Raw genomic sequence first — 16426 nt, 5'->3', positions numbered from 1 at the left:
AACTATCCAGAAGCCACTCAGAGGTTCTAGTGATAAAGCAGGTCTGCATTTGAGAATGGAAAAGGGCATTTACAGGCTTCTCATTGGTTCTGTGTTATATTAGAGCCTTCAGACCCCACCCACAAGGTCTTCTGGCAGAACTTTGAAAGGAGCCATAGATTTGGCAAAGTTCTCTGCAGTGAAAGAGAAGCAAATTGGGCTCTGGCATCCCAAAAGATGTGATTCATTGATTTTTCTCCAAGGAAATTTTGAATGTAACCTCATAAAACCCCAGAAATTCATATTTGAAATAAGAACAACAAAAAGTGAGGCTACAGAAAGGCAAAAGAGAAAATAGCAAATTCTACAAAGTATCCTACAAGAAGCCTAGTGGTTTTTCTTTTTTTTTTTTTTCATTTTTTAAAACCTAACAATGTGGCAAAGAATTAAAAAAAACACTAAAAACTAAGTAAAGATGTGGTAGAAGAGATACTCATATGCTGGTGGTGGTAATAGAAATTGTTTCTTCTTTTCTACTGGATAATTTTTTAGTTCAGCTCATGGGTTTAGGCATGTTTACACTAAATAATTTAGTTTACAAATATCTATTCTAAGGAAATAATCTAACATTAAAGAAACATTTATGTATTAAGACGTTATTACAGATTTGCACCAATAAATTCGAGGCTTCCACATGACGGAATTTTAAACACAAAGACATTTTTCTTCTTCATTTTAGAAAATATATCTCAGGTTTGTTCTCTTAATTGATCCTCATAGCACGGTTTCTAGGTCTCTTTATGTTCAGTCCCCTTCCATACATACATCCTATCACCAACAATATTCTATAAAATTCCCTCTCCAAGTAGCAGTATAGAATCAAACACAACATTCTAAATCTTATCTATGCATCGTGTAGAACCCTGAGAAAATGGCATCAAATTTCTGCTGTCCATCCCCGAAAAGTCCAAGAGAAGTAATATTTACAATAGATTGTTTCAAAGCATACAGTCTATTCTTTCAGATCATTATTCTAAATGTAATCCTTGGACTGCTGAAACTTGGTATCTTTGAAAAATATTTACTGAATACCTTAAATAATTACCTTCATAAAACAGTTTAGTCTTATACTTTCCATTTCTGGTGGGCACCACTATAAATAAAAACTACATGGTTGCATTTACCGCAAAAAGTATTTTTCATTTCTGCTTAGGACACTGTCACAAGAGAATTTTACTTACATAACTAATAAAAAGAACAGGTAATACAATCTACAAAATAATCATTTTTCATAGCCTATCAGAGAGCTGAATTTGTGAAATTTGTGAAGAAGAATAGGTACAGGAACAGGGAGAGGAGAGCATAGTCATTAATGTTCAGGAACAACAAAACTTTTCACAGATATTTAAAGACAACAGGTAGGCTGGCATGGCTTTTTCGAATCCCGGAAGCCCCCAAATCAAGGAGCATCTATACCCATCAGTCAATTCTTTTTTTGTGGGCCTTCACCAAGTGTACCAAAAACAGCTGGGGGCAGGACAAGAGAGCCAAAAGAAACCTCCCTCTGAGGCACAGACATCTCAGATCTGTTCAAGTCTAAGAGCAAAGCAGGAAAATGGAGACCACCATATGCACTCCAGGCCTTACCCTGAATAAGTATGTGGTTGTGTGTGGCTGTGTGAGTGGCAAGAGAGCAAAGACAGATCTGCCTCCCCAGAGAGGGACAAGTGTTTTGGGTCTGCTGAAGTCTGAGTGAACCTGTAACTGAGAACCACTCCCCCACCCACCCTCAGGAACTCCGGTCTTCAGACTAATGATTACACAACAGCTGCCTGGGGCAGAAGAAGGGAAGCTAATAGAACCCTCCCAGAGAGCCAGGCTAGAAGAACAAACAAAGTCTTATGGGAAGGCTGGAAAGCATTCACATGTGAGAGAGGTTTTGATCCTCCACTCAAATTTACTTGACCCTGTACTGAACTGAATCTAATGGCAAAAGCCAGATCACCTCAACTACAGATTGTAGTGACAAAATGACAGTTTTGGAAAAATGACATGCATTTTCCAGGATACAAGTAGTATTCATTTTATGCTCCACTGTTCTTTTTTACACAATGTATGGATATTTAAAAAGTTATCAGGACATGAGAAAACAAAGAAATGTGATTCATTTTCAAGAAAGGAAAAAAAGAAACAATCAACAGAGCCAGACTTAAAGATGGCCAGATGTTAAATGATCAGACAAGGACTATAGAAAAATTACACCACTTGCAAAAACAAAAGTGAAAAAAAAGTGGTGCACCACTTGCAAAACAAAAAGGAAATTTCTGTGGAATACTATGTAAACAATATGAAAAGGAACCAAATCCTGGAAACAAAAAATCCTGGAGATAAATAGAAATAAAAAATCAAAATAATTTTTATAGGATCTTCAGCAAACTGAATGTAGCATAGAAAAGAATCTATGAGGGTGAAGACAATTCATTAGCCACTATCCAATCAGAAGCAAACACACACATCCATGATCTATGGAACACATCAAACAACCTAACATACATGGCAACACAGACCAAGAAGAGAAAGAGAGCATGACGCAGAAGAAATATCTGAAGAGATAATGGCTGAGAATTTTCTAAGTTGAAGGAAGATATCAACTCAAAGATCAAGCTTGCCAGTAAACCCCCACCAGGATGAATATATTTTCATCAAGCTGAAAAGCAAAAAGGAAAAAAATCTTGAAAGCAGCTAGACATGATGGACACATTAAATATAGGAATATAAGGTAAAAACAATAAATAGTTCACTTCTTATCAGAAACAACAAAAGCAAAAAGATAAAGAAATAATATTTTCAAAATGTTCAAGGGATGCCTGGGTAGCTCTGTCAGTTAAGCCTCTAACTCTGGATTTTGGCTCAGGTCATGATCTCATGGTTCAGTTCACGAGATTGAGCCCAGCATTAAGCTCCGTGCTGACAGCTCAGAGCCTGCTTGGGATTCTCTCTCTCCCTCTCTCTCTGCCCCTCCCCTGCTCGCTCGCTCTCTCTCTCTCTCTCTCTCTCTCTCTCTCAAAATAAATAAACTAAAAAATAAAAGAAATAACAAATAAAGGGGTGCCTGGGTGGCTCAGTTGGTTAAGTATCCAACTTCGGCTCAGGTCATCACTACGGTTTGTGAGTTTGTGACCTGCGTCGGACTCTGTGGTGACAGCTCAGAGCCTGAAGCCTGCTTCAGATTCTGTGTCTCCCTCTCTCTCTTATCCCTCCCCTATTCACGCTGTCTCTCTGTTTTTCCAAAATAAATAAACATTAAAAAAATAAAAAATAAAATGCTCAAAAAACAACTTAGAATTTATATTCAAAAAATTATCAGAAATATGATATGAAAGAAATTTCCAAAAGCTAACGGTCATTGACTTCAGAAACCTGCACAATCAGAAATATTAAAAAAGTTCTTCACTTAGGAAAATTATACTAGATGGAAATTCAGTTCTACATAAATAAATGGAGAACACTTTCCAAAATGGAACTAAGTCCTCACCTGCACTTAATCTCTCTTCTGTCTCAGTGAATGTTTCTACCTTCTGTGCAGATGCTAGAGCCAAAATCTCATTTCCCATCCTCAATTCTGCCCTTTCTCTCAATATACATACTCAATTTGTTAGAAAGCTCTGTTTTGCCTTCAAAAATATATCTCAAACCCATGCACTGCTCTCCATGTGCATTGCTATCCCATTGTCCTAGACACTGACATCTCCGAACTGGACATCCCTCACCTTCAATATCCTCCTAGCTATTCTCCATGTTTCTAGTTTTGGCCCTCCAGAAATCCCTTCTCCATACACCATTATTTCTCCTTCGTTTGAAAATTCCTTGTAGGATCTACAAGCCCCTGCATATCTTGTCATCCACTATTGCTATTTGCATTATAAACTACCTCCAAATTTAGTGGCTGACATCAACTATCATTTCACTCTGTCTCATGAGTTTCATATATATTTTTTTTTTATTATAGGGGCACCTGGTTGGCTCAGTCGGTTAAGCATCCGACTTCGGCTCAGGTCATGATCTCACGGTTCATGAGTTTGAGTTCAGCATCGAGCTCTCTGCTGTCAGTGTGGAGCCCACTTAGGATCTTCTTTCTCCCTCTCTCTCTGCACCTCCCCTATCATGCTCTGTCTCTCTCTCACACACAAAAATAAACATTTAAAAATATTTATTGTATATATTTTATATTATAAAATAAAATTTTTTGTTGGGCCTAAGACATACAGAAGTGTAATACATTTGATAATATCTTAAAGGCAGGTGGATGCGAAGTTTTATCAAAGTAAGGATGGTAACTCAAATCCACAGGAACAAATGAGGAGGACTAAAAATGGAAAATAAAAAAGTTAATATAACAAACTCTATAAATATGTATTTGCTTTCCTTTCTTCTTGTAGCTTCTTTAGAAGACAGTAGCAGAAGAATAACAGGTTTGTAATATATAGAGAGGTATAAAAATAATACATAGCACCAAAAAATGGGTAAGATGCAATAGAGTTATCTAGGAGTAACATTTCCATATCTCACTGGAATTAAGTTAGTAAACATATGAAGTATTCTAACAAGTTCAGACGTAGCTGGTGAGCCCTATAGTAAAAATATGTATATTTATATTTAAAAATTCATTTATTTATATTCAGTAATGTATATATAGTATATATAGAGTAACCATTAACTACATAAATATATATATTCATTAAAGTAGTTAAAATGTTATACTAGAAAATATTCACTCAAGCAGTAAAGAAGGAATAAAGGAACAAAAACAAGTAAAACATTTAGTAAGCAAAAATACAATGGATAGTTACCACAGGGGAGGTGGGCAGGGAAAGGGTGAAATAGGTGATGGGGATGAAGGAATGCACTTGTGATGAGCACCAGGTATTATATGGAAGTGTTGAATCACTAAATTGTACACCTGAAACCAATATTATATTGTGTGTCAACTGGAATTTAAATAAAAACTTAAAAAAATAAACAGAATAAAATACAATGGCATATATAAACCCAGCTATATAAATAGTAACAGGAAATATTAATTGATTAAAGAATCCAATCAAAAGGCAGTGGGTGTCAGGATAAAAAATAAGATGCAGCTATATGTTTCAACAGAAAACATACTATAGATTCAAAGATTGAAATAGGCTGACAGTTGTGAAAGACACAACATGTAAACAAGAACCATGCAAAAATTGGGGTGACTAGATTAATATCAGAAGCACCCTTTCTTTCAAATGCAACTCCTGTATCATGATCCCTCTTCACGATTGTTTCTCTTTAGCACTAATCACCATAGGACTTACTGTATATTTTACTGTACATTTACTGTAATTATTTGTTCATTGCCATCTTTCCTACTAGAATGTAAACTCTTTTGAGGGTATGGTGTGTGTGTGTGTGTGTGTGTGTGTGTGTGTGTGTGTCTTCTCTCTGTTTTGTTCATGGATGGCCAGGTGTATATCCAGAATCTAGGACAGGTTCTTGCACACAATGGAGCCCCATCAGCATGTGTTTAATAAATGAGCATTATGGGCCCTGATCTAGGAGTTAGAGTAGGGCAGTGAATAAAAACCTTCATCTTCATGGAACTTACTTTCTAGTGGAATAGATATAGATATTTTAATGATAAGTGTATTTTTATTCAGCTACCTAGTAAGAACATATATTTAATGAAAATGATTACAATTATTACTCCTTTTTCAAAGCAAACCAAATTTAAATGTGTTCATTGCATTCTGTTCTCTAGTATCTATAATCAGTGTCAATTAGGCTAGATATCTAATATTATCATTATCATCCATTTTAATACACTTCAGAGAAATAGAAAATATCCATACTTTAGGTTTATCAAGCATCTAAATTGTTTTTATATTATTTTTCAAATGGTCTGATTTTGCCAAGTTTATTGCTAGATAACTTACATTCGCGAGCATAATGTAGCAGAAATATTTCACCTGTTTCTAACTCGTGTTCTTTATATAATATATGGAGAATACCTCAGTACTAAAATATATCCAAACCCTCATAACAGCCTGCAGGTTTATATTTAGTTCATTTCACATAATAGGAATAAATTATCAAAGAAAATTAAATCTAAACTAAAACTTCTCAATGATCAATACAATTAAATCCCATTATGTTAGTTAAAGCAAAAATAAGAGCAGGTTTGGGATATTCTAGGATTACTTCTTTTCAAATTGTTAAAAAGATAAACATTTTATTCATTTTGTTTTTTTCTCCCCTTGTGACAACTGAGCACATATTTCTATGTCTCTTCATTATATCTAAAAGAAACTCTAGCAATTACAAGTTTGTTTAAAAATAATGTCAAAATGACAAACAGAAACAGGTTATTTCATTGAAAGGATCCTTCATTTTCTTTGACATTACAACAGATAAACTGATGTGTGATGTTATAGTTTAGTCATGACAAATGGCAATGGGAATAGCTACAAAGGAGGGAACCCACTTACTCATTTATTTTTCCTGATCCACTTTTAGAATACCTTAGTATAAGAAAAAAAAATGGACACCCAAAGCTTCATTGAAAATATGTTCTGAGGAAATTCAAAGCAGGTATGATCATCTTTGAAAAAAAAAGGCTATAGTAGTGAGAAACTGGGTGCTTAAATTAATATTTATAATCAAAGTGGCTTTTCTAAAAATGCAGAATAATAGTACCTATGTAATTGCAAAAAAATGGGTCATAAATAATAAGCTATAGATATCATTTGCCAAAAAAAAGATTTCCTGAAGTTTTTTTCCTAATAAACCTTAGAATTACACATAGCAAACTAGAAAACTAGGAGGCCTCTCTTTGCTTTCCCATTATAGATTCAGAAATGCTGCTTCCCCTGCAGCTTTAAAATGCCTAAGTTCCTTGTGGTTTTCTTCACTACCATCCCACAGGGATACTTGAAAAAAAAATTAAAAATAGAAAAGCATTTCAAGGTAGATGATGAAATCCTTAAAAAGTCCAGATATTCATTTTTGTGAAAAGAATTCATTTAAAAATATGCACAGATTAATCAGACAAATGAAACTTACCTGTCTTTGCATCTTTCCAGTCATCTGAAAGAATAGTCTTGGTCTGAATAGTGTATTTAGATATAGGACTATGATTGTCTGAACCACGGCTCCAAGTAAGTGCCACAGAAGTGGCTCTAATGTCTTCTATTCGCAGACCACCTGGAGGGCCTGGAGGGCCTGGAATGAAAATTTGGGTAATGAATCAATGAATCCCAGCTAGCGAATTAAGTGCACATTAGAATACAAAAAACATCTTCTATGAAATTAAAGAACATTTGTATCATATAATCTGTGTTGCCATATTTCTTTTGAAATATATAAACTATAATAGGCGATGATAATAATAATAATATTATGGCCTTTGCTAAATGAATTCATGGTGTCTCTTTGAAAAAGGAGATAAATGCTATCATTTAGAAATGGCATTATTCAAGATAAATATGACAATCTTGGGTTCATAAAATGGATACACACGACAACCTTTGACTTATAAAATTCAATTGGCATTATAGGACCTAACAGAGTATAGCAAGTTAATAAATGTTTGCATAAATCATAATTCATAAATCAGATATGGTAGCACAAATAAGTCCAGATATGAGAATAGTTAGTTAAATGTTTCATTGTGCTTCCCCCAGATGGAACAAATTCTTTTTTATAACCCTAAATGGTCTAGGTAGTTTATTTTACTTGGAGTAGAAAATTCTGGGAATTATTGTATCATTTTGGATAACACATTCATATTAGTTACAGTAATGGGAATAAATAATATGAAAAGAAATATCTCTATTTCCATAAAATGCAAAAAACAGTCATCAACTCAGATACACCAGAAATGCTCTGAAACACAAAATAATATACTGAAGAGTCTTAGGACAGAAAGATTATTAATGCAGGACATAAAACAATGTTAAAAATAGGTTTTCATAGATGCTTCATAGGTCAGCACCAATATTACTCATTGAGAACACTATGCCAGGTAGTAGAAAAAAACACATGATGCATAACTTTTGGGTATGGAGGAGCTTTTCAGGGTCTTGAAAAGAGTGAAACGGACCAGCAAATAAATAACTATAATTGTCGGGGTGCCTGGGTGGCTCAGTGGGTTACACATCCGACTTCAGCTCAGGTCATGATCTCACGGCTTGTGGGTTCGAGCCCCGCGTCGGGCTCTGTGCTGACAGCTCAGAGAGTGGAGCCTGCTTCAGATTCTGTGTCTCCCTCTCTCTCTGCCCCTCCCTTGGTCATGATCTGTCTCTCTCTCAAAAATAAATAAACACTACAAAAAAAACCTATAATTGTAAATGCCACGATAATGGCATACAAGGGATTTATACTTTACATCACAATTTCTTGTTTATAAAAATGAGAAAAACATCCTTTAAGTGGTACAGAGGCATCCATTGTTTACAATGCCACAGCAGGTTCTCAGGGAATGGAGACATCCTTGTATAGACATCTCAGAAAATACTCTCACTTGTTTTCTTTACACCAGAAAGGAGTCGATCCCCAACTAAATTAGGCATATTAAATATAATAACAACTTTGGTAAAATGATACCTTTGGCTTTTCATTGTGAATGTAGTACTAAAGACATGCGTAGCTAAATATATATACTTTACTCGTTATTTATCAAATCAGATGCTTAGCCTGCATCGTTTTGGTTTTTGCAAATGGGTTTTGGTTTTTGCTAAGGTATAGATGATTTCCTTGTAGCTGATCCCAAGGGGGAAAAGGTATAGATAGATCCATACAAATACATTACTGCTAATACTAAAATAACACAAGACACATCCTATTGATGGAAGTAAATTTTATTATTTGGAGGTTTATATAACATATAAATAAACTTTTATAAATCGATCATCTCTAATAGTGTACTTATACTTCTCGATGTTAATTAAAAGCAACATATATACATCATCCAGAATAAATGAAAATAGACACATAAGTAATATAGAACACGTGCGATATTCTGAAAGAAAAAAAAGCTGCATTTTTCATGTGTAAAAACCATATTGATTGGATACTTTTTCTGAGCACAAAGGTATGGCATCAATAAAATGTTAAGGGGGATTTAAGACATAATTGCCATAGGTTAGCCTTTAACCATTAAAGTATAAATTATTGCCCTGCTGTTATTCTCTGAAGTTCTTGGAGTGGCAAATGAGTAATATTTTAAAAGTTCAGATTAGAGTTGCATATTAGGAACATATTTGTTGGAATCTTACACGCCAAATAATTTCACTCAGTCATCCATTCATTGAAGAGTAACACTGTTAAGCAAGACATTGTAATTAAATTTGTGCATTTTGTTTCCTCTGATACATGCTTGGCTGCTAATGGGTTCTTAACAAATATTTTGGTGTCTACATAAATGCATATATCACATTTGAACTTCTCTCAGTTCTGTAAACATAACAGTCATCCACAATACAAGCTCTACTTTTCCATTTGCCTTGACTATCATCCTAAGGAGGTAAAATTGAGAGAACAAATGGAAAGGTGTCGGTTGAGATCCTCAAAACCCTGGTGTGGAAATGTTACTTAGTAATGCGAAGTACACTTTTCCATCTAGTAAGTGACTACGGATATCTCCTGGAAAATGCCTGAGAGAAAAGTACTATTAAAGGCAGGGATTGTGGAGTTTAAAAGAGGCTTGACTTTAAATTCTGTGCTCTTTGCCTGGTGACTCAGTGTCAGGAGAGTGGAGCCTTCTTAAGATTCTCTCTCTCCCTGTCCCTTTGTCGCTCTTCCATGCTCACACAAACTCTCCACACACTCTAAAATATATGTGTGTGTGTATATTATATATTATATATATTTATATTTATGAATATATATAATATAAATATATACAAATATTATATATATAATCAGTTCTATGCCCTGATTTACCATGGACAAGTTTTTAAAATTATTGTTTCCATTTCCTCATCTGTAAACTAGGAGTAATAAAAATTGATCATAATATAGAATAGTTTTTTTTAGGATTGAAACAATATCTTTAAAGAATATAGTGGTAGACTTGATCCATAGAAAGTCCTCAGTAAACTTTAAGTATCAAAAGTATTATTGCTATTATTCCTGTAAGAGCTTCCTGGGCATCTGAGCTACTAAGCAGCAGTAATTATTGAATTGGGAGTAATCTGTTTCTCAGCTTGCTCATTTACAACTTGTTTTCACTTAAAAATAAAGTGTTTTCTGATAAATTTGTTGGAGGTGAGGAAAGGTTGGCAGTGTGAAGTCCCTTAGTTTGTACTAAGAAATCACGATGTAGCAAAAACGGAGGAGTGGTGCTATCAAGAAAAACTTGCACAACCCAGGAGGTCAGCTCAGGGCCAGTATTGTATTATCCCCCAGAGGAAGATTTTCAAAGCAGTGTAGCTGATATTACTTGTTCATTTTTTTCCTGTTCATAATGGAGAAAAAAGTTTTATGGTAGAAAATAAAATGCAGCTACCAGTTCCTCAGCACACACACAAGAAGGCATTCGGAACTGGCCACCCTTGTTATTCTTCCATCAATGAGGAGAAAAAAGCAATACATGATTCTAAGAGTTTCTCTTCCTCCCTCCCTCCCTTTCTCTCTCTCTCTTTCTCTGTCTCTTCTCTACCTCCACCTCCTCTCTCTCTCTTTCTCTTTTTCTCTGCCTTCTCTCCCTCTCCCTCTCTTTTTCCCTCTCCCTCTCTTTAAGCTCCTACTGTTTTACAAACACTCTCAAGAAATATACAAGCAATGAATTAAAGTCAGGGAAAAATGTAAGCAAATGGACTGTTACATGCAGCTTATTTCATTATTACCCTACTAATATATCTTTCCAATTTCTTAAGTGGCCCTCAGGCAGATAGCTAATTGTTCCTAAGAATTTTATTTATAATGAATTATGTATATATATATATACATATATATACATATATATATAAATTAAAATGAAATTAAATTGAAATTATAATGACACAGAGACATTGGTCAGATAGAAAGGAACTTTGGAATTTGACATGCATTTTAAATCCTTATATACATTCAATGAGAAATAATTTTAGTCTTCCATTTTCTTTCTTTTTTAAATTTTTTAAAAATTTTTAGGTGTTTGTTCATTTACTTTGAGTGGGAGAGGGGTCAGAGAGAGAGGGACAGAGGATCCCAATGACCTAACCCTACATCAAGAGTTGGATGCTTAACCAATTGAGCCATCCAAGCACCCCCATTCTTTTGTTTTTAATCATTACAGATCAGGATGGCAGGAGGAGGGGGAAGTGTGTGTGGAGGAACTGGGATATTTCCCTGACTAGCCCTGGCAAAACTTTCTTTTGATTCTTCTCACTACCATTAAATACTTAGGAATCTGGAAAGAGAGGAGTAAGGAGAAAAATAAAAAAAGATCTGGGGGAGGAGATAAAAAGCTTTTAATTTTTATTTTATTTTTTTTCCAACATTTTTTAATTTATTTTTGGGACAGAGAGAGACAGAGCATGAACGGGGGAGGGGCAGAGAGAGAGGGAGACACAGAATCGGAAACAGGCTCCAGGCTCTGACCCATCAGCCCAGAGCCAGACGCGGGGCTCGAACCCACGGACCGCGAGATTGTGACCTGGCTGAAGTCGGATGCTTAACCGACTGCACCACCCAGGCGCCCCTAAAAAGCTTTTTAAAGGACGCTTTTTGTTTTTAGTTTTTATGACCAAATTCTCCTAGGATAAAATTTCCAGTGCAAACTTCAGTGTCAATACTCTCTATCTCCTATTCAAAATCATGGTGCTCTATCACTATTTTTCTTGGACCTACCTTTCTGTACTTCTTCAGGTAGAGGCTGCCACTATGTAATTCCTTCTCTATTTGCACTACCCTCTGTCTTACTATCCTGGTTTTTCACTCATATTCTTTTCCGCTGCCTTTAAATATCCCTCGCAGAGATTGCTGCCTGAGAACGCTCCATAAAAAATCTCACCTATAGGGGATAATTAGTGGTCTGTCAAGGTCCTTGCTAGTGCTATGTTTCAACATTGTGGGTTCTTCAAAGTCAGGCAAAAGGAATCTACAATTACTGAAGTTTGTTCTTTTTTTTTTTTTCAACCAGTGAAGGACTGTGGGAAATATCCAGAATGGTCCTCTATCATCTGTGGTTCAATGCAGTGTCATTTGCCACATTGATACTCCCTACCCCTAAATCTCTCCAGGTTCTCAATGTCTTAACTATGAAATCATTGACTGCAGGCAAATAACAAAAATATTTCAGTATGTAATATGGATCACATACATTTTAGAATGCATGTAAGTGAATATCTGTATATTTACCAAAGGATCCAGAAGTCTAGAAAGGTTATTGCCAGAGTCACCCAGATAGTTTGTAACAGAGTACAGATTGGGACAAGAGACTGGGTGTCCTGGCATAACTCACACAAAATGAGAAAAGGCCCATTTGAAATTTAGATCCTGCAGCCCGAAGGTGCCTATCTGCAAAAGCCCTCCAAAAAGCTACCTGAATACTGACAGGTTTACCGTGTTGTTTTCTTGGATTTCTCTGTGTTTTTTTAAATAATATAATGTATTTTTTAACAAGTATGAACTCATAACTACATAAAATTTATATGACATAAAATGTTAGTGAATAAAAATTTTATATTTTTATTTTAATAAAAATAATATATTTTACTGGGCCCTTATTATATTGAAGTCACTGGTAAATCTCATCATCAATGATGTAGGTGCTATCATTTTTGCTACTTTACAGATGAGGAAACAGAGACATGGATAGATTAAACGATCATAGTCATACAGCTAGCAAATGACAAAGCTAGGATGTAAACACAGCCAATTTGCCATGAAACCAACTTTCCAATAACTATAGCATGATGATTTAAATTATTGCATTATCAGAATCAAATTCAAAAAATGGTATTGAGCTTTCTTTGGAGACCTCTCTTGTTGGGGACAATATGAATATCTTGGGCACAAGTGTATATTTTAGAAAAAATGACCAAAACTGTTATACAATGACCATAACTTTTTAAATCTTTGCTTGATCTGTTAACTCAGATAAATGAAGATAAACACATCAGCTGTCTATAAATTCATACTCAATATATCCCCAGTTTTTCTTGATCACATAAAGCCATCTGTTAATCTTTCTTTAATTTTGCCAGTGTCTTTAGGTAAAAATACCTATGTATGAGCGAAATATAAATGTGCTTTCCACTCAATTCTTGGTCATAGGTAATCAGAGGAAAAACTGAGCAAGAACACAACTATTTATCAATTTGGCCATTTCTTCTTTGGGAAAGTAGTAACATTCTATGAAAAGGAGTTTAGACACTTGAGAAAAAATGGCCAGGAAAAAAATATTTTAAAATGTCTCCATCAATAATTGAGACACATTTTCAGATGAGTCAAATGGGATAGAAGATTTGAAATTGGGACCCTCCAGAATTAAACAGGGTGCACAGCAGCCATGACTCCACCCTGTGCATTGCTTGAGTTTGTGCTGACATTTAGGCAGTACTGATTACTAATGGACATTCTTCTTCTTAAACACCGACTTTCTAAACAACCGGACCCTAAACTTTTGGTCCTTTTGGGACTCCCTTCCACATGGCACACACATTTAATATAAACCTTCACGTTCCAGAGCTGCTACAAGCGTGAAACACATCTAGCATTACTCTCTACCTGTAATTCCCGTTAAGTAATTAAAGCAAACACCACATGCAAAACTCTGTGATTCTTTGTTTATTTTTTACTAAAATAGCAATTTTTAATGAAAAGTTTGAATGTTAAGGAAACAAAAACTTCTCAGAACAAATTATCTTCCCTTTTAAAATAAAATAATCTTGAAAAAAATCACATTACTGAAAGGACATCAGTTATATTAGGAGGGGCGACCTCTTTTTTTACCAGTATGTGTCAGCTAAAGTCCTTTTATTATTGTAGGCCTATTTCTGTTCTCAAAATTAGTTAAGACAATGGTTCTACATAATGTTCTGAAACACAGTTCAATGTCATGGGGTCTTGTCAATGTTTAAAGCTCTACTAAGGTGAAGGTGAATATTAAACATCCCTACCATTTAATAGGAGCATGGTAGTTTTTTAACTTCTAACACTGAGAGAAGTGAACTTAGATCCATTCGTAATGAGAATAAATCTAACAGGAAAGCAACGAATCTTTATAACCTCTACTTATTATCAATGCAGTTTATTTAAACAAGAATAGTCTCCCTTTCCCAGAAACAGGAAAAGCACATTCGTTGTCATGTGATTTTCTTTCAAATTTTTATTCTTTCTTTTTTAAAGCTATATCCCCATCTAGGGGCATCTGGGTGGCTCAGTCGGTTAAGTGTCTGACTTCAGCTCAGGTCATGATCTCATGGCCCGTGAGTTTGAGCCCCGCATCAGGTTCTATGCTGACAGCTCAGATTCTGTGTCTCCCTCTCTCTCTACCCCTCCCCTGCTCACACTCTGTCTCTCTCTCAAAAATAAATAAACATTAATTTTTTTTTTAAAAACCAACAACTATATCCCCATCTGGTCTTGGTGGTATACTTTCAATTACGGTCTATGAAAGAAGATGCCCACAATGATGATTCATGACGATATTTACAGGTACATGAGAGTTTCAGAAAAATTCTAAATATCTTATTAAAATGGCAATTGATCTGGATCTCTATTCTAAATTCTAAGATAGTTCCATCTGTGACAATAATTGAGACTGGAAATTTTTTAAAAAATTAAAAAGATGGAAATTAACAACATCTTGAGCCAGAGATTTTTATTCCTTTATGATGACTAATGAGTTATTTAAAAAAGAACACTACATATATATTTAAGAGTCATATCCATATCCCTCAAAACTTTCCTGAGAGTTCTTCCAACAACAGATGGGGTTGCCTGAGCTACTAAACGAGAAGTTTATATAATACCTTATACCTAAATATAAACCTGTTTAAGAGCAAAATTATTTCTGGTAAAGAGACAAGAATTTTAAGCATGTCTTTTTGACCAAAGGGGAAAAATTAAAGTATTTTGAAACAATGAAATTTAAGCAGTTCCAGAAAGAATTATATATACTTCATTTTAATCTTTCACTTCTGCTCAAGTCCTTCCAGTCACAGTCTCAAATTTCCTGCCCAAATTAAAGATCCAAGAAGGTTGATGGTAGGAGTTAATAAAATTAAATACACATCCATGCTGTTAACGGCTTGGTATCTTCACATAAACCTTGCTACTGAGACAACAATTTTCTCTGCATGCTGTCCATTTTCACTTCCCAATCCCAGGAATTGTTCCAAAAACCCTACAGAGCCATGGACAGTCTTGAGTTGTTTATTGCTGCTTTTCATCCATTCTTGCCAAAGAATATATATATTGCATCAGGATACAAAAGACCAATGGAGTAATGCTCCTTAGAATGCATCCTAATTAATATGACACCTTCGTGAATTTGACAACAACACTGTTCATTACCTGCTTGGCTAAATCAAACAGTCCATTCAGTGGCAATACTCTTGTATTATAATTCACCAGTTCTTCATAATTTTTTTCAGATAATGAACTAATTTCTGAGATATGTAATTTCAATGAAAAACAGGACATGAAAACACAAAAATTTCACTTGGCCATTATAAGACGTACTAGGTTAGTTCACTAGCCATTTTTCATATTAGTGAAGCTATAATTATATTTTTAAATATCTTCCTGCTCAAAAGTATGTTTAGAAGTTTCAAAGGGGGAAAAATCCTCTAAGATCTAGATGGGAGGGAAAACTGAAGAAGCTACAAAATTGAGTAAATTAGTATAATCTAGAATAATATGTTAAAAAAGAAAGAAAGAAAGAAAAAAAGGCTTTCACACAAATGGTGAGTGTCAACGATCACCAGGTTGGAGGCAGGCTGGCACAGACGGGGAGAAAAGGATCCACCATGTTTTTCTCTCCATCTTTTCTGTTTTTACCTGCAAGAGGAAAGATCAAGGCTGAAGGGACAGTGTGGATGCCCGGTTAGGGGCAGGAAGCCATGTGCTTTGGGTATTTGCCATGAGTCCTTGATGGGTAAGTTGAACTAATGAGCAAAGGAAAACATCTTCTCCTAGACACTGGAGATGGGAGTCCAAGAGAGAAGGCTAAAGTGACAAGCTTTGGCCCAATCAAACCTCTCTCCCCCTGTAATAGTGACTGACTTTCTAGAGAACAAGAGCTGTACCTGGATCCGTTCCCCCACGTTAGCAAATAAACAAACAAAAACTCCTAGAACCTTTGTAATTTCATTCCAGAAGTGCAAGTCTACTTACTAAAACATGTGCTTGAAGGCTTACAACTAAGAAAAAAATACTGAGGGTGAACTTAGCAATGATTCTAAAAAGTTAATCAGTGTTTGGGACTGGA

The 16426-nt window shown here is 35.1% G+C and overlaps 1 protein-coding gene across 3 annotated transcripts in view; it reads right to left on the bottom strand.

Annotated features, from left to right (window-relative positions):
* CNTN1 (contactin 1) overlaps nucleotides 1-16426 on the bottom strand; it is a 366494-nt gene that overhangs the window by 80753 nt on the left and 269315 nt on the right. For 2 of the 3 annotated variants that reach the window (XM_047868302.1, XM_047868303.1), the window contains one exon: nucleotides 7069-7227. In XM_047868302.1, the coding sequence (XP_047724258.1) occupies nucleotides 7069-7227 (159 nt within the window). Of the gene's footprint in view, nucleotides 1-7068; nucleotides 7228-15805; nucleotides 15997-16426 lie in introns of those variants that run through there. The other variant, XM_047868304.1, reaches the window with a different exon arrangement.

Source organism: Prionailurus viverrinus, chromosome B4 (genome assembly GCF_022837055.1).
Source record: "Prionailurus viverrinus isolate Anna chromosome B4, UM_Priviv_1.0, whole genome shotgun sequence".
NCBI lineage: Eukaryota > Metazoa > Chordata > Mammalia > Carnivora > Felidae > Prionailurus > Prionailurus viverrinus.
Note: the sequence above shows the minus strand (reverse complement) of the source record. Positions and strands in the feature narration are given on the sequence as shown.